This window comes from Triticum aestivum, chromosome 4A (assembly GCF_018294505.1).
Source record: "Triticum aestivum cultivar Chinese Spring chromosome 4A, IWGSC CS RefSeq v2.1, whole genome shotgun sequence".
Classification (NCBI taxonomy): Eukaryota; Viridiplantae; Streptophyta; class Magnoliopsida; order Poales; family Poaceae; genus Triticum; species Triticum aestivum.
Genome location: NC_057803.1, coordinates 703,846,945 through 703,864,929, shown reverse-complemented (window position 1 = coordinate 703,864,929; position 17,985 = coordinate 703,846,945). Strand labels below are relative to the sequence as shown.

At 43.6% G+C, this 17,985-nt stretch overlaps 2 protein-coding genes across 2 annotated transcripts; both read left to right on the top strand.

Annotated features, from left to right (window-relative positions):
* The first annotated feature begins 2,700 nt into the window (after nucleotides 1-2,700).
* LOC123088246 (nucleolar protein 10) lies at nucleotides 2,701-9,574 on the top strand. Its single transcript, XM_044510442.1, has 16 exons — nucleotides 2,701-3,008; nucleotides 3,124-3,222; nucleotides 3,725-3,816; nucleotides 3,965-4,065; nucleotides 4,414-4,504; nucleotides 4,736-4,794; nucleotides 4,882-5,002; nucleotides 5,102-5,170; nucleotides 5,767-5,819; nucleotides 6,260-6,368; nucleotides 6,474-6,644; nucleotides 6,729-6,887; nucleotides 7,153-7,245; nucleotides 7,349-7,531; nucleotides 8,309-8,499; nucleotides 8,703-9,574. Exons 1-16 carry the CDS (start codon nucleotides 2,861-2,863, stop codon nucleotides 9,244-9,246), a joined length of 2,283 nt encoding a protein of 760 aa, XP_044366377.1. The 5' UTR covers nucleotides 2,701-2,860; the 3' UTR covers nucleotides 9,247-9,574.
* A 1,172-nt stretch (nucleotides 9,575-10,746) lies between these two features.
* LOC123088245 (39S ribosomal protein L47, mitochondrial) lies at nucleotides 10,747-13,907 on the top strand. Its single transcript, XM_044510441.1, has 3 exons — nucleotides 10,747-11,049; nucleotides 11,343-11,500; nucleotides 13,421-13,907. Exons 1-3 carry the CDS (start codon nucleotides 10,884-10,886, stop codon nucleotides 13,526-13,528), a joined length of 432 nt encoding a protein of 143 aa, XP_044366376.1. The 5' UTR covers nucleotides 10,747-10,883; the 3' UTR covers nucleotides 13,529-13,907.
* Nucleotides 13,908-17,985: the final 4,078 nt, after the last annotated feature.

Genomic DNA, 17,985 nt, shown 5'->3' with positions numbered 1-17,985 from the left:
CGCACAAGCATTGTCATCAATCACCAAAACATCTTGGGGATAAATATGCCCTTACACTCTAGGTGTTTCGGCTTTGTCCTCGCAAGGATTTCTCTCTCTCAAAGGCTTCGAGGTGGGTTGCTCTCAAATGACAAAAGCCGTAAACTTACTCTGAGCAGCCACCAATTTATGGTGTAGGGGGTGGGCTATTTATAGCCACAAGGCAACCCGACCTGATATGTCCGAAATGACCCTGGGTCACTAAGGAACTGACACGTGTTCCAACGGTCAGATTTCAAACACACACGACAACTTTACTTGGGCTACAAGCAAAGCTGACTCATCCAGCTCTGGATAAGATTTGCTCTCATTGTCTTCGCTCGAAGACATAGGATTTGGGTTGAGCATCACTTCAGTGAATCTGACTTTGTTCACTTGGACCCCACTTAACAGTATGGTGGTTCCTATGACTCAACAAAGAAGAAAAGGAAACAACGAAACAACACAGTCTTCGCGCTCCATAGTCTTCACTCATTGTCTTCTCATGTCATAGTCTTCAATGTGAATATCTTCACATACCACCATTGTCGTCAATATCTTCATACATTTTTAGGGGTCATCTCCGGTAGGTAAACCGAATCAATGAGGGACACTACCTGCGTTATCCTGCAATTCTCACAAATGCATTAGTCCCTCAACCAACTTTGTCGTCAATACTCCAAAACCAACTAGGGGTGGCACTAGATGCACTTACAGCTGGGGGTCTCTTGGGGGCGCCGGCGGAAGTTTCAGCGAATCGTGTCTCACCACATGTCCTTTTTCTTGGCCCACTTAATTATTCTCCTCACAAACTTTTGCTTGGGGTGGGGTGTGACTGGGAAGATGCCCTCTTTATTTTGCCGGATTTCGCCAGATGACCCCCAATACACCAACTTTTTTGGTTCGGTGATATTCTTGGGGGTGCCAACGGCTGGAGATGGCCTGAGAGAACCAAATGTTGCGGATACAACTCGGCTGTTGTCGATCAATGAATCGAGATGCTTTTCAGGAATACTTGGTAGCATAGATCGTATGCATTGGGCGTGGAAGAACTGTCCATTTGCTTGGCATGGCAATATAAGGGGCATGTTAAAGCTTGCATGATCATGTTTGAAGCTGTGGCATCACAAGATTTCTTGATTTGCCACTCTTTTTTCAGCATGGCAGGTTCCACAATGACATCAACGCACTTCAGCAGTCTCTGGAGTTTGCAAGGCATTCAGAAAGAAACTCCACAGAGCTCAACTTTGAGGTCAATGGCCACCAATTCAAAAGGGGATACTATCTAGCTGATGGTATAAATCCTAAGTGGTCAACTATTGTGAAGACAATCTCTAAGCCGGTAGGAGAGAAGAGCGCTAGGTTTGCACAAGCACAAGAGAATGCTAGAAAGGATGTGGAGCGTGCTTTTGGTGTGCTCTAATCTAGATGGGCTATTGTTCGGCACCCTGCTAGAACATGGAGCACTTACAAAATGTCAGAGGTGATGACTGTTTGTGTGATCATGCATGAGATGATCGTAGATAATGAGCATGATGACAACCTCTTCAACCAAGGGTGGAATTTCCAGGGTGAAAATGTTGAACCCAAGTATGGAGCGGCAACGTTTGCATACTTCACCCATTTTCATCAAGAAATGAGTGATTGACAACTCACGTTCGACTTCAAAATGATTTGGTTGAGCATATCACCACTAGGAAAAACCTATAGGCAAACACTTAATAGTGGCGCGAGGTAAGTGGATCGTGCCACGACTACTTAGCAGTAGCGCATTGTAAAACACAGCGCTGCAGGTGAACATTAGTAGTAGCGCTGGTTCCGTGCTACAACTAGCTACATAGCAGTAGCGCTAGCTTTATAACCGGCGCTGCTATTGTGAATACACGAGCCCAGCTCCCGGGCCCCGCCCCACAGCAACACATGGTATCTACCCTGTTGTACTGCTAATGGTCACACATGTGGTACGAACACATGGCAACTCCAAATGTTTTTTAACACAGTACACACAAATGCTCATTTATACGCGCATACACTCAACTCTATGAACGCACAAACGCACACCGTACCCTTATGAGCACCTCCGAAAGACTGAGCTGACATACCATCCCGAGAGTTTACGAAGTCACTGTAGGCGCCTCGTAGTCGACGGGAACGTCTCCTTCCACTGAACACGCATCACCGGAAATCCTGAAATAAATTCAGGATAAGTGCGAGTACGAGAACTTGAACCCTGGTGTGCTGAGGATACCACTGTACACTAACCATCCAACCACAGGTTGGTTCGCAATTCCGAACCTTTTTGATAGCAAGTTTAGTGACACGAGGATGATAACTTTTATAGTATCAAACATGACAACTTTCTTTTCGTGTGACAAGCTTCAGTTTTTTTTTGGGTTTGTTTTTTCTTTTCGGATGGTGACTTTAGTTTTAATTAAAAAAATGTGATTTCTTCGTGTCACAGATATGACACTCACCATTTGAGAAAATCAATTTTTTTGAGGGGACGAGAAAAAAGAAAAGAAAAGAAAAGGAAAAACAAAAAACAGCATAGGTAGAGAAGGAGCGAAACCCTAGGCCCAGCGAGCCGACAGAGAGCCGAGCCGAGCCAGCGAGCGCTCTCGGAAATTTGCGCCTCCAGCCGCCGCAACCGCACCTAAACCCTAGGCCCAGCCCATCACCCCCCCACCCCCCAATCCTCCTCCTCACAGCTCGCTCTCCTGCCGTCGCCGCCACCCCCTCTCCGTCGCGCAGTCTTCTTCCTCCAGCACCCCCGCCCCCTGCAAGCCTCCCCATACCCCACCCACTTCCCGCCGTCGACGACCAGGCGCGCGCGCTCGAGGGCATGGCCGCCAAGGGCGGCGGCGGAGGCGGGGTGGGGACGCTCAAGTCCACCTCCATCAACGGCGTCAAGCTCTACTCCGTCACCGGCAAGAACTACGTCGCCCCCTGGGTCCTCGCCAAGAAGAAGCGCTCCCTCCGCAAGGACGCAGGCAAGCCACCGCCCCGACATCAGAAATTTCCCCTCTTCACTTTGTTTCTCTGCTTTTTTTTTTTTACTGATTCACTCATGGTGCCGTTGCTGCTTGCTTGCTTGCCTGCTTCCAGAGTACCAGCGGCGGCTGGAGCTCATCCATGACCTCAGGTTCGAGACCGCCACCACCAGGATCAAGGTCACCCCCGACGGCCACTATGTCATCGCCTCAGGTATATATATACGCAACCAAAGCACTCGTTGTCTCCGGTCTGTGTCTGTGCTGCCGTGATATGAAAAAAACCCCCGCTCAAGTAATGTAGTAATTCAGAAGGAAGGGAGATCATTGATAAATAGAGTGCCATGTTAACCTAACAAACGTTGAAGAAATTAGTTTGCCAACTCAACTCAACATAGATTGTGTGTGGGCATCTTTATTTATGCGACATGCCTTCAGCACCCAACCCACCATCTGCAATTGAGCTTTGGTCCTCTCTTCACCTGGAGGAGTTAGCCCAGCAGAGCGAACCGAGGTTGAAATATAGGACTTGCTGGTGTGGGTCGTGGGTCTGAAGAGTTTAATTTGTTTGCTTCTAAGAACACAAAGCGATTCCAGCTCTGGATCGTCGTGCTAGTCATAAGGTGCTAAGGAAATTTTCCATATGTAGTTCACTCTTTGTAACTTGTAGCTTTAGAAATTGTCCATATGTAATTCTCACGCCTCGTATTTTTCAGGTATTTACCCCCCACAAATGAAAGTCTTTGAGTTGAAGGAATTGTCGATGAAGTTTGAGAGGCACATGATCTCAGAAATTATTGATTTCGAGGTACTTATAGTTTAATATAGTCAAGCAATATGTCTTCTCTACTGCTGGGCAGCCTTCTTTAATGTTCTATTCTGGAAAACACAGGTCACGCGTTATTGAGCTGCTTTAATGTTTTCGACGTAACAAACTAGATTGTATCTTTCTTCAGGTCCTTGGTGATGACTACTCAAAACTTGCGTTCTTGTGTGCTGATCGTTCTGTATGCTTGCATGCGAAGTACGGAAGCCATTATAGCGTGAGAATTCCAAGGTTAGTTTGTCCTGTCATCTAATATTTCTTTGGTTTTCATTTCATTGCTTTTCTGATATATATACATAGTTTGCCCTGTTATATATCATTTTTAGCTACAACATATTGTTTGCTGTATGCTACTACTAGTACTCCCTCCATTTGTAAGTTTTTGCCTGTTGTCTTTGACTTGAGCTCGTCAAGGTTTATCCACCAATAGTTTTGTAAGTATGTGTTGTTTGGTTTGAACAGAGAAGTTCTGTGTTGGATGATAACAGCCAGTGATACCTTGCCAATGAGGAGTTTGTATATAGTCCTTGCTTGTCCTAATATTAAATTTACATACTTTGATATTATCCATATTGACAGAATGGGAAGGGACTTGGCCTATGATTGCTGGTCTTGCGACTTGCTATGTGCTGCTTCGTCATCAGATCTGTATAGAATCAACTTAGAGCAGGTCAGATTTGAGTCCTTGATTATTCATGAATATAGAGTTATTTGGTCATCCGTAGTCTCTCACATAATTTACGTGACACTGCTAGTACACAACTAATATTAAATAAGTATAAGCAGGTTATTGTGAATATAAAGCCACTGTGCATAGAGCCGCAATGATGCCTTTTTTTTGTTATGCTTCCAGTCTTTCTAGAATAAACATGCACACATTTTAAAATTGTAAGTTTTGCAGGGAAGGTTCCTCGCATCCCTTTCTTCCCAATCTCCAGCAATAAATGTGGTTACACGGAGGTAGTTCTTTTCTATGGACTCGTGTCTTTGGAGTGAAATTCTTATTGAGTATTATTAACCTATCATTGTTTTCGGTGGTACTCCCAGTATATTACATGGGCTTGTTGCTTGTGGTGGTGAGGACGGTGCGGTTGAATGCTTTGATATGAGGAGGAAGTCTTCTGTTGGCAGAATTAATACAGCTTCTTCTTCAGAAGATGTTGACCAGGTATCTTATTGTGCCTTATCAGCAACTTGCTACTAATAATACACTAATACTGCAACTTTTTGACATTATATTGGTGATTCTTATGCTTCAAAACTGCAGGAGGTCACGTCTTTGCAGTTCGATGAAAATCAAGGGTACCTTCTGGCAGTAGGGAGCAGCATAGGAAAGGTTCGATTCATCATCTGCTATGTTCTTATTATTTGATATTCACTGCAGGAAACATTTAAAGTTTTTATTATTCCATCTGACATTATCCAGTCAGAACCAACAAGCAGTGATCTCATTGATTTGCAATGCATAGAAAATTTGGCATTATTTCTATTTCTAGAATGATTCATGTAGTTTTACTTCATTGTCTTAGGTTTCTGTGCTAAACATGTGTAATATCTGTTCAAATTGTGCACTTGCTTCTGATAGCTACTCCCTCCATCTGGAAATACTTGTCGGAGAAATGGATGTATCTAGACGTATTTAGTTCTGGATACATCCATTTTTCCGACAAGTATTTCCGGACGGAGTGACTACTTCATATCTTTTATTTCAAAAAATATGATCTGTCATTGATTATCTTTCTACTAGTTTAAAGGTAATTGTGGCTTGGTAGCCTCTTTTTTTCCCCGAAGTCATGTGATGACTGCTGATTTTGTTGTGTACTCATTGGCTGGATGAAAGGATCATCCTGTCTAACAAACTAATAATGCTGATAATCTAATTTCTAAAAATTATGATATTCAATTTGTTTGATGCGTTTGGATTTCCTGCAGGTATCTATATATGATATACGCATGTCTTTGCCTCTGCGAGTCAAGGATCACATGTAAGATCTGTATATTTTTATTATGGGAAGAGATTATTTTGCTTGTTATGCAAGATCAGTTTCAAACATTTTTTTCTTTAGATTCCGTTAGGAATGTGTGAATTTGTCGGATTGAAGGAAAGAAAGCATCCATATCACTACATGTTGGGTTTCTGACGAGATTCCCCTGTGATCCTTCATTCCAAATGGGACCTTATATTTCTATAATATCATGTTATTCCCGGTCATACAGAACAGTACCACTTGGAACTGATATAAATACACCTCTATGCCTTCTAAATGTGTATTCTGTGTTCATTGGAATCCTGCAACTCCAGATCAGAATAGGCTTTATACAGAGGGATATCAAGCTCGACTAAATCCTAAATAGCTGATCATTCTTTTGTTAGATTATTGTACTCTTCACTAAGCATGTAACAGGTGTTCTTTATTTATTGCAGGTATGGCAGTCCAATTTTGAATATCAAGTGGCACCAGACACTTAATTCTTCCGAACCTAAACTGATAACTGCTGATAAGCATATAGTGAGAGTTTGGGATCCTAATACAGTGAGTTCCATCCTTCTCTGAAAAGTATCAGACCTCATTTTTTCATGGGTGGCATTGACTTCTTTGTTAGATGATGATGAACTCATCTCACTATTTTCTTTTTAGGGAAACAACATGACTAGCATCGAACCTGATAATGGATCTATCAATGATGTTTGCATCTTCCCGAATAGTGGTTTAATGCTATTAGCCCTGGACAACAGCCAGATACCTGCCCACTTCATTCCTGCACTTGGCCCTGCTCCAAAGTGGTGCTCACATCTTGATAACTTAACTGTGAGCGAATTCTTCCCATTAGTTTTGTGGCTAGTGTAGTAAACCTTGCCTTGACATTTCCTTGTGTCGTATATACTCAAACAGGAGGAGATGGAAGAGAAACAAGAAAACACATTGTATGATGATTACAAGTTTTTGACTGAAGAAGAGATGGAACGATTGGGTCTCTCTGAGTACAAAAACAGTGATGCTGTCAGAGCACATTTACATGGATACGTGATACGCTACGATCTATATAAGAAGGTACCTTTCTGTTCATATATTCATGGTACTGCAATTTACTTGAACAGTTCAGGTAGGGTTGCTGTCAACTACCCACCTGAATTCCAACATGAAGACATTTTATTCTGTACACAGTTTGTCTTTGTAAAAATAGTTTCTATATATAAGTCTGACAACATAGTTTAACATAAATGTGGACTTCCTATATCTATTTGTTGTCGGTGGATGGATTGAAGAAAAGAACACTTCATAAATGCTATTTACTAGGATCTGTATTTTTCTCCAGCAACGGGCTAAACTTCATATTGCTGATTATGAGACTCTTCAAAATGCTATGAAGGCCAAGAAACTAGCAGACCTAACGAAATCTCGTATAACGGTAATGTTTGCTCATCTGTTCAGTGTATGTATTACATCTGGCATCTGTCAGTGTGTGATCCTTACCATACCTAATGAGTGCCAATATTAATTTACTCGTGCAGCAAGTTGTTAAAATACCAAAGGCTAACCGGCAACTTTTGGACGATATACGGACAGCGGAAGAGGAAATAGATGCTGATGGGGAGAATGCTAGTAAATCAAGCATCAGGAAGAAGCAAATGAAACTAGATATGAAAAAGTCATTGTTGACTGATAAGCGTTTCCAAAAAATGTTTGAAAATAAGGTATGCATTCCAGTTTCCAACTTCATTTTTGAATCAAATTTCTCATACCCAAATGTTCTCTTTCAAAACCATGACAATATCACTTGCTTTTTTTTGGCCAAAATACCATTTTCTTACAAGCGTGTCAAAGAGCCTAATCCCATCAGATCTAGTATGGCTGTCTGCAATCTTTGCAGAAAAAGTGTAATTCTGCAGAACAAATTCTTAAACGTGTGGTAGTGTGTATATCTTAAAGAAATTACTCTTTTCTTAGGCAATGTAGATGTCAGATCTTTTGTTGCTACTACATCCTTTCATGGTACCCTGATAATGTGATATTTTTGTGGTAATTCTAAGCCGTGACAAAATTTATCAGGTCAACTCTATTATGCATTTCATGTTTGTACCTTGATGTTTTCCTGATCTTGTACTGTCTTGATGCTTCTTCAGCTATGTCACTGTTTCATTTGGAACTGAAAGCTTGTAGATCTGTATGCATGCTAGCATTGTTGATAACATAATATCCTTGGATTTGTGTATTCTGCACGCAATTGTTTCTCATCCACTGTACTCTGTATGAGAAACTGAGTGTAGAAGAGAGGTTCAGCTAAAACCAATACATGGTTTAAGAAAAGAAGCTAAAAGCAGTACATTATCATAACCCTGTTTACAGTGCCCAGTGCTCCACAGCATGAATCATGTCCTGTCTGTGCTTTTTAACTACAAATCACATTTTAAGCTAATTGTTCCTAAATTGGTAATCATGTGTGATTTTCTAATTCATCGATCTTATTTCAGGATTATGAAATTGATGTAAATTCAAAAGAATTTCAAGCAATCCATCCTCAACTGGCTACAAAGGAACCTCATCTAATCGAGGAACATTTCGAGAGTGTTAGTGAAGACGAAGAAGAACAAGATGCTGGTTCATCTGATGCGTCAGCGGAGTCTGACAGTGACAATGACACGCATAATTCAAAGCGTATAAGGTGAGATCTCATCTCATTTTGGTTACTGTGAACTTTTCTTTTTGCGGAAAGCTTCTGGGAGTGTCAATTTTAGATTACCTCAGAGTATCCAGAATGTATGTATGAATCCATGGCAACTAAATTGGCTGTACTGTCTGTCATATACTCTTATTTGCTGAATTCTTCTTGCTCACCAGAAAGATGCTAATGCGAAAATCTTACAGGTTGTATGAAGTGAAGGATGGACGCCATGCCGAGGCATTTTTGAACAGCGTCTCCCTTGGCAACGAGGAAGCTGTGCCCATTGGGGACAGGGTAGCCGCGCTGGAAAGGAAGCAGAACTCGCGTGCGCTCGACAAGGTGAAGTACGGGCCCGGTGGCTCGCGTGAGATCTCCTTCAACCCTAGGAGCTCAAGAAGGCGCGCCGAAGAAGACGAGCACAGCGAAGAAGAGCAGAAAGACTACAAGAGGAGAAGCGTGCAGTCCCTGGGGCTGAAGCAGAACAAAGCCGAGTTCTATTTATTCGGCGGGCGAGGAGGCAGAGGAGGCGGGGGTGGTCGTGGCAGGGGTGGCGGAGGCGATCGTGGTAGGAGGGGCGGGGGCGGGTGCGGTAGAGGAGGCGGAGGTGGTGGCGATTTCGGAGGCGGGTTTGGGGGCGGAAGTGAATTTGGAGGCAGAGGTGGGGGTAGGGGCGGTGGCAGAGGCAGGGGCAGGGGTATGAGTAGGGGTAGGGGAGGGGGCAGGAGCAGAGGAAGGGGTAGGGACTGAGCACCCTCTGTTTGCATTTCGGCTGTCGAAAACACCAAGATGGTGTGAGATCTTGAAATCCCGAGGCGCATCGCTGCGACATTGAACGGCCCTCCTGGCACACGCCTTGTAATCCCCTGATCAATGTAAAACCGTATCCCGCTTTCCGTAAGAGTTAGGATAGCGCTCCCAAAAGTTTGGCAGCGAGAAATTTTGACTGATGCTCCGTTAGATGGTTTGGTTTGCAATTCTGGATGGCTTTTCAATGAGCAGAACCATGGTAGAGAATTACCCTGTTCCCTGCCTATTACATGTAAACTTCCAAAGCTAGAAGATGAGTTTTCTGTTCCCTGTTTTTTTTTTTGGAGGGGTACTAGGCTGTGGTTGAAATCGGCTTCTATTTGTACATCAAAGCAGCAGCAGCAACAACACGTCAAGCCCAAGTGTTGGAGATAAAGCTACCACTTGGGGAAAAAACTCATGCATATAATTTCATTTTATTTTAAGAAATGCCAAGCTTTATTGATCGAAGCTCACAACTAAAGAGCCCAACCATACATGGCGCTGCCGATTTAAAGAAAAAAAATGTGTTTTATTACAAAAGCAAAATATAAAAAAACCCAGCACTGCGCCTAGGGCAGACGCACACATTTCCTTCACCAAGTCCTACCAAAATCCCTCTCTTCGCATCTAAACCCTTCTTCCCAATCCGCAAACCCAACTTCTCAATCCGCAAACACTATTACCTCGCTTATTACAAGATCTAGCTGCTGAGGGTTGTAGCTTTGTTCACGTTTGTATTCCAATTTCAAATTTCTGTTTTTCTTTAATTATTCATTTTCCTTTCCTTTTCTTCTTTTATGTATCTTTTTTATCGTTTTCAATTACTTTCACCCTTTTTTTCTTTCCCTCTTTATTTTTTATGTCTTTTATCATGTTTTTTGTTTTTGTTTCTATCTGTTTTTACAATTGCTTGAATATTTTTAGTGGCAAAACTGATAAAAAGAAACTCCTTTAAACATGTACCCCGTCTGTCCCATAACATAAGAGCATTCCTGACACCAGTGCATTGCTGTAAAATGTTGGAACACTTCTAATCACTTGATTTTTTTTTCTTTCTAATCTTGAATAGATGACCCTTTCCTTTTCTCATTTATTTCCTTATTTCATTGTTCCTTTCTTATTATTCCCCTTTCTCACGGCTTCTTATTTTGGTTCGTCGTGTATTTTAAATTTATATATGCATAGTGGTTGTCGCAATTGTTCGTAGCGATTTAATTTTTCTTTTGTCATTGTCTATGAGGAGTGCAGTCATCGTGTTTTTTGAAGAAACGTTCATCGTGCATACAAAAAATGGTCATCCTCTCTTGAAAAACGGTTCACCTTTATTATTCCATGTGCAATAGTGGCTCGTTGTGTTTTTATAAGAAATATATTCATGGTGGTTTTCAGAAGTTTTATCATTATTTATTTATTTTAAAATAGGAGATCGCCTCTCGCACTGAGTTTCAAGTGGCCCGGCCCAGCCCAGCTACGGTGTTAGCGGGCAAACGCTCTTCCCGTCGTTCCCTTCCCCCTCACTCCCTCCACTGCGTCCTCTCGCTGCCGCCGCCGCCGCCGCCGCCGCCCGCCCGATCCCTCGATCCGGCTCCGCCGCGATGCTCTCCATGTCGAGGGTGCTCGCGAGGCGGCTCTTCTCCACCGCCGCGCCCGAGGGCGCCGCCGCCGCCTCGACGTCGCTGGCGAGGAAGGCGCAGAACCCCCTCGAGGAGTTGTTCGAGGTCGAGCGGAGCACCGAGGACGACCAGCCCGCTCCCCACTACGGTACGTTCCTCCCTCCCTCCCGCTCGCCCCCAACTTTTCCATCCCATGTAGAGTCAGGCCAGGTGGGGTTCGCCGTTCGCGGATCATCGATGGGCAGGCGCTACACATTCCTTGGTTCACGCGAATGCTTCTAGAGCACATCCTCATCAGCAACCGGATCCTCTAACATCCTCAAGGGATGTCACGCAAGCTACAGTAACCGTGACATCCCTCCTTCACATCCATATGGTTCAGCCTAAAATGATTATAATTAATTTGCAAATTACAAATCTACTGTATACATTAATTGGTAGGTCGTGGTTGGAAGGCTTCTGAATTACGCCTCAAGTCTTGGGACGACCTTCATAAGCTGTGGTATGTCCTGCTAAAGGAGAAGAACATGCTCATGTCTCAACGCCAGATGCTGGCTTCAGAGAGCATGCGCTTCCCAAACCCGGAGCGCATTTCCAAGGTATATCTGCTGCCGCAGGCTAACGCCGTTCATTCCTCAAGCACTTAGCTGCTTCTTACTGCATATTCGTCAAACAATTTTTTTTTAATTTCATCAAATAATTGTATCATACTTCTTGTAAGATGTTTGCTCACTCTCTCTGTGGATGGCAAGCTGTGCCCACTCCCAAATAAAACTGGTGTATTTCTGAACCTCTGATCTCCCTTTTTAATCAAATATTTGTCATACTTGCACTTTTTTAAGTAGTTAATAGAACTGCAATTGGCTCTAGTTTCATGATGGATTAAAAGTCACATTGCCTATTCTACTGGCCCTGTCAAGTTGTGCCGTGTTCTCGAATCTTCATCAACTTTACTGTCCTCTAATATCATTGGTTCTGATTACCAAACCTTGTCATCAAAGATACTGTGTAGTGTGCAGAAACAATGGGCACTAAACTACAACAGAATTGCTATTTTTGCGGCAAACCGAGTATTTTTTTTTATATTGCCTGTTTTGTAAATTAAGCTGCATGGACATAGTGGAAAACAATTCATTTTTGCAGAATTGGACGAAATTTAATGCAATCACGGGTGTCTTGGTCATAGTGTTGAACATTTGTTACTGCATATTGTGGTTCTCAGTCCCTATTTTGGTTCATAGTGTTGAAAATTTACTGCATATTTAATCAAATAATTGTAACATACTTTTTTGTTTTGCTCATTCCACCTGTGTGGATGGCAAGCTATGCCCACTGCAAGTCAAGTTGTTGTATTTCGGAACCCCTGCTATCATCTCTATCTACTCACATATTTATGATACTTGCACATTTTTTGCTAGTTAATAGAACTACAATTTGATGGCTCTAGTTTCATGATGGATTGAAAGTCAGAGATACCATTGGTTATTCTACAGGTCCTGTTAAGTTACTCCATCGCTGTCTTTTTGAGTCTCCATTTAACTTTATTGTCCTTGAATATCCTTGGTTCAGACAACCAAACTGTGTAACCAAAGAAGCCGTGTAGTCTGCACCTAGTGTTTTTTGCTCCCAAACATTGGCCTTCGTGATAAACTGGAGCACAGAAGTACCTCTTTTGCATCATTGGTAGTGTTAAACGTTGGTGCAGCTTGGTCACTTGTTAATGTTATTTTGTGTTGAGCACTGGGTGTTTGCTTTTCAAGACATAATGGGTGAAGAGTTAGTCAACAATATCTATGACCTGCTTTATAGGCTAACGCCTCCTCCATGTGGTTCTTGTCATGAGCACATTTTTTTGTTCAAGGCACCTCCTCCACCGGATCAAGTACATGATTTTCAGGAAATAGTAAGTAAACAGTTAGTCAACAGTGTGTTTGTGATCTTTTCAGTATGGAGATATGACCTGCTTCATAGGGTGCATCATTGGTAGTGTTCAAAATGTTGGTGCAGCTTGGTCACTTGTTAGTGTTATTTTGCGTTGAGCACTGGGTGCTTGCTTTTCAAGACATAATGGGTGAAGAGTTAGTCAACAATATCTTGTTCATGATTTTTTCAATCTGGGTCTATGACCTGCTTTAGGCTAGCATTTCCTCCATGTGGTTCTTGTCAAGTGTCGACGTGACTCTGTCTTTCTTGTCATGAGCATTTTTTTTTGTTCGAGGCATCTTTTCTGTTAGGACCTTGTTTAGCGCTGGGTAGATGATTTTCAGGAAAAATAGCGAGTAAACAGTTAGTCAACAGTATGTTGTTTGTGATCTTTTCAGTATGGAGATATGGCCTGCTTTCATAGGGTACCGCGGCCCCCATTTTGTTTTCTCCAAGAGTTAACAACAGGACTTGAAAGTTTCTTACGAGCGCGCGCACATCAGTGCCGTTTTATTTCCAGGTCATCTTTTCTGTTCCTTCGGCGGCAGCACCTGACTCGCCCCGCTATTGTTTGTTTGTTTGTTTGTTTGTTTCAGGTGAGGAGATCGATGTGCCGGATCAAGCACGTGCTGACGGAGCGGGCCATTGCGGACCCTGACCCGCGGAGGACTGCGGAGATGAAGCGGATGATCAACGCCATGTGATGGACCCACGTTGTCGCCGTGCTTTTTCAGCTGTCCGTAAGCAGCTTTAGCATCTGTCTACCACTAGAAAGAATTTGCTTGCTTGCCTCCCCCGGAACCGGAAGATGTATAAGAAGAAATGCAGCAGTCCTGGGGATTCTACCAGGCTCCCAAACATTTCCGTGGATGAACCTTAATGGACCTCTGATGGAATAACCGTGGCCGTCTGTCTGTTTTTTGCACATTCATGTTGATTCAGTACGTAAAATTTGGGAAAAGAAAACAAAAGCATAGGCCATAAGACCGAAAAAAATGTATTTTATGTATATTTTACACTATATATTTATGTTTGTAATTTGACGAAACATAATTGTTTTTATGGTGATTATATATTTTCTTACTTCTCTTTTCCCGTATGAAATAAGACAAAATTTACGGAACATAACTATTCCTTGCCCAGGATGACGAATAGTCAATCCCGAACATTTTTCATAATATACAATGAAAAACGTTTTGTAACTATGTGGTGAACCTTTTTATATAGCAAACAAAAAAGGAAAGAAAATAAATGAAAAAAATTAAAGGAAAAAGGAACCAAAAAAAAAACAGAAAAAACCACTCAAAACCGGCAAAAGTTTGAAAAAAAAAAACAGGAGCGGAAAACCACAGAAGGAAAACAAAAAAACATGCAGGAAACAGTGAAGGAACAACACGCGAACCCCGTGCGTGGGTTTCTTGGTTTGACCTATTAGATTCCTTCTCATGGCTTAATATTATTACTCGACCGGAAGCTCGCCTTCAGTCATGCAGAGCACTGATTGTTCATTTTCTCCACGAAACTGTTGCTTGGTGTTCCCTAAAAAAAAGAGAGCTGTTGCTTGGTGCTTGGAACAGCCGCAGGCTTCTTTCGCCCATTCACTGTGTCCTTTGTCATGCGCGAGGTTTCCACGTGCACCGTGCAGTTTTGTATTCCCTCCGTCCCAAAATAAGTGTGTTGACTTTAGTACCAGAGCTAGTACAAAGTTGAGACACTTATTATTTTGGGACGGAGGGAGTAGATGGGCAGTATCGTTGCAACAGATGGTCACGTGACATGCCGCCAAGTCAATTTGTGCTATATATACTACGTAATATATCATGTATTTCTGGGACCGTGATTATGCCTTTTGCGAGCCTAACACTAAAAAAAAACTGAACCTAGGAACTGAGCATAGCTCCGATGGCTAGATCTACCTGTGGCGCTGGAACCTGCCCATCTGAGTTCAGGTACTAGACCAGGGGTGGATCCGGTAACGGCGGAGCAATGGGGCAGCCAGATATGGGCGGCAACAAGGCAGTGGTTGTTGCGAGTGGCCGACGATGATGCGGCACAGGGGTAGATGAAAATAGGGATGACAATCGGCGGAGGGGCGCTAGGATGGCTAGTGGCGGCCGAAGGGGCGGCGGTTGGGCGTGGGGTCTCCGGAATCGACACCGGGGCGTCCGTGTGATGAACCACTCAAACAAGAGTATCTCTGAGGAGTAGAAAACTTTCATGATGTTGCTGCTGCGGATGAATCTCATCTAATCAACAAATACGGGAAGCTTGATGAACTACTGCAGCCTCACGAGTAAGAATTCGAGTTATAAACCCGCAAAATAATAAATAGTCTGAGTGATAAGCTTGTTGACACAATTTTCAAGAAAAAATACGTTTTGTTTATTGAGACAATGAAGAGAAAAAATAGGTGATATCCACGGGCTGAAACAACATCATCTTTTTTTAGGCTAGGCCCAGACACGAGCCACAAGAACCCAGTAGGATTGGTCTGCCACCCAAACCGGGGAGGGCCCTGCTATGTGCTGCCGCAGCGAGTCCTAGCACGGCTCGCCTAGAGGGGACGGTAATGGGCCGGCCTAGTAACCACGTGCCATAGCCATTTTGACAACATGCATGTTTTTTAGTTTTTTCCTTCCATTTTACTTTACATTATTGTTATCATTTTTGCTTTATTTTCACTTTTCTTTGCATTTTAAAATATTAGCAATATATTTATTTCAATTTTTTTCATAAATATTGAAAAATGTTAAACGTGTATAGAAAAAAAAGTGTATTGTGAACAGCAAAAGGTATAAAATGTTATCAAGTGTACGAAAATGTTGTGACATTGAAAAATGTCACGCTTTACAATAAAATGTATTTGACATTTAGTAAAAAAAAAAACCTTTCATGTAGTCCCCTTGTGTGGTTTTGGTAATTAATGACAATGCCTATGAAATAATGCTTTCATTGAGATGGATTGGAGGGGAGGCTCCATATGCAATGTATGAAGGATATTGGATGAACTGAAGGACGAAACCCATAAGATAAAGATATGCATTGAAGATTGGAGATTGAACGGATTTATAATGAATACCATCGGCATCAAGATATATATCAAGATCATCGAGTTCTAGCGATGAATACAATATCATCAAGAAGAAGCAAAAGAAGTGGACTTCGGGGCCTCAAGATTAAGTTCTATGATTAAATATAGTAGGAATCAACATATCAGGGGTGGATCCGGTAACGGCGGGGCGATGGGGGCGGCCAGATTTGGGTGGCAACAAGGCAGTGGTTGTCGCGAGCAGCAGACAGTGATGTGGCATAGGGGTAGATGAAGATAGGGATGACAATCGTCGGCGAGGCGTTAGGATGGCTAGTGGCGGCCTAAGGGGCAGCGGTTGGGCGTGGGACATCCAGAATCGACGCCGGTGTTGGCGGCGAGCGTCACGGGTTGCAATTGGGGAAACTTCCGTGGGTGGTTCTGGCTTGGCGCATGTCACTCAACTTTTGCTGCAATAGTAGGGGCGCTGCAAATATGCATGTATTGGAACCAAAAAATTTGGCTGGAAAAAAAATTCATCACCATTTGCAAATATGGCATCTATTTGAGCAACATTTTTTGCCCAAAGTACCCTAAATGACAGTTTTTTTGGCTCAACTATGTTATTTCATCATTTGTTGGAGATACTCTTGAAGTAACTCTAGGAGAGTCTTCATATGGTCCCCATCGCCATAATAACTGCCAATATGGTGATTTGGACAAGAAAAGCACACTGGTGGAAAAAAGGCCTTTGGTCGCGGTTCGCAACTGCCATTAGTCGCGGTTGCGCAACCGCGACCAAATAAGCGCGACTAAAGCCCCCCACCTTTAGTCGCGGCTGCTTAAGAACCGCGACTAACGGCCCGTCCACGTGGGCGCCAGGCGGCCGTCGGGGCGGAGGACCTTTAGTCGCGGTTCTTCTGGCCAACCGCGACTAAAGGCCGCCACAGGTTTAGGATTTTACCGTTTTTGTTAAACTAAGTTATTTACCGTTTTTGTTAATTATCAAATTTTACCGTTTTTTTTGTTAATTAACTAGTTAAAAAATTCTCTCTCTCTCTCTCTCTCTGCTCTCTCTCTCTCTCTCTCTCTCGATCATCGCTCTTTCTCTCTGCTCTCTGCTCTTTCTCTCTCTCTGCTCTCTCTCTGCTCTCTCTCTCTCTCTCTCGATCAACGCCGGCGTTGAGGGCGGCGAGGCCGGCCGCCGGCGTTGAGGGCAGCGAGGCGGCGCGGTGGGCGAGGGAGGCCGGCGGGCGGCGTACTAGGGCGAAAGGGGGCGGCGGGCGCCGTACGTGGGCGAGAGGGGGCGGCGGGCGACGGCGGGCGGCGTCGAGGGCGCGGGCGACGACGGGCGGCGTCGAGGGCGAGGTCGACGGCGGGCGGCGTCGAGGGCGAGGGCGGCAGGCCTTCGGCGCGGCAGAGAACGAGCGGAGAAATGGAGGCGACGGGTCGGGCGGTTGTATTTATAGCCCCCCCCCTTTAGTCGCGGTTGGGGAGGCGACCCGCGACTAAAGGGTAACCTTTAGTCGCGGTTGGGGAGGCGACCCGCGACTAAAGGGTAACCTTTAGTCGCGGTTGGGGAGGCGACCCGCGACTAAAGGACTTTTTTGGCGGGTTTTTCGTTCCCGCGCGCAACCACCTTTAGTCGCGGTTGGGCAAAAAATTCAGAAAAATAAAACTAATTCAATTCAAAATTCTAAAAATACAAATAATATATCAAAAATTAAGAAAAATAAAACTAATTCAATTCAAAATGTTAAAAATACAAATAATATATCAAAAAATTCAGAAAAATAAAACTAATTCAATTCAAAATGTTAAAAATACAAATAATATATCAAAAAATTCAGGCAAACCACTTGTGAAGAGAATGGCTCCAAATGGCTAAGTGTTGGCTGCTGGATGGGTATATATAGGGGAGGGGCTTTAGTTGCGGTTGGCCTAGCAAACCGTGACTAAAGGTGCCCGAAGGCCTTTAGTCGCGGTTGTCCTGGCCAACCGCGACTAAAGACCCTCACGTGCGCCAGCTGGCCACCGAGCGCCCTGGGCCCAGGCCTTTGGTCGCGGTTCACCTCCAGAACCGCGACTAAAGGTCCCATTAGTCGCGGTTCCTACAGCTTCGCGACTTATGGG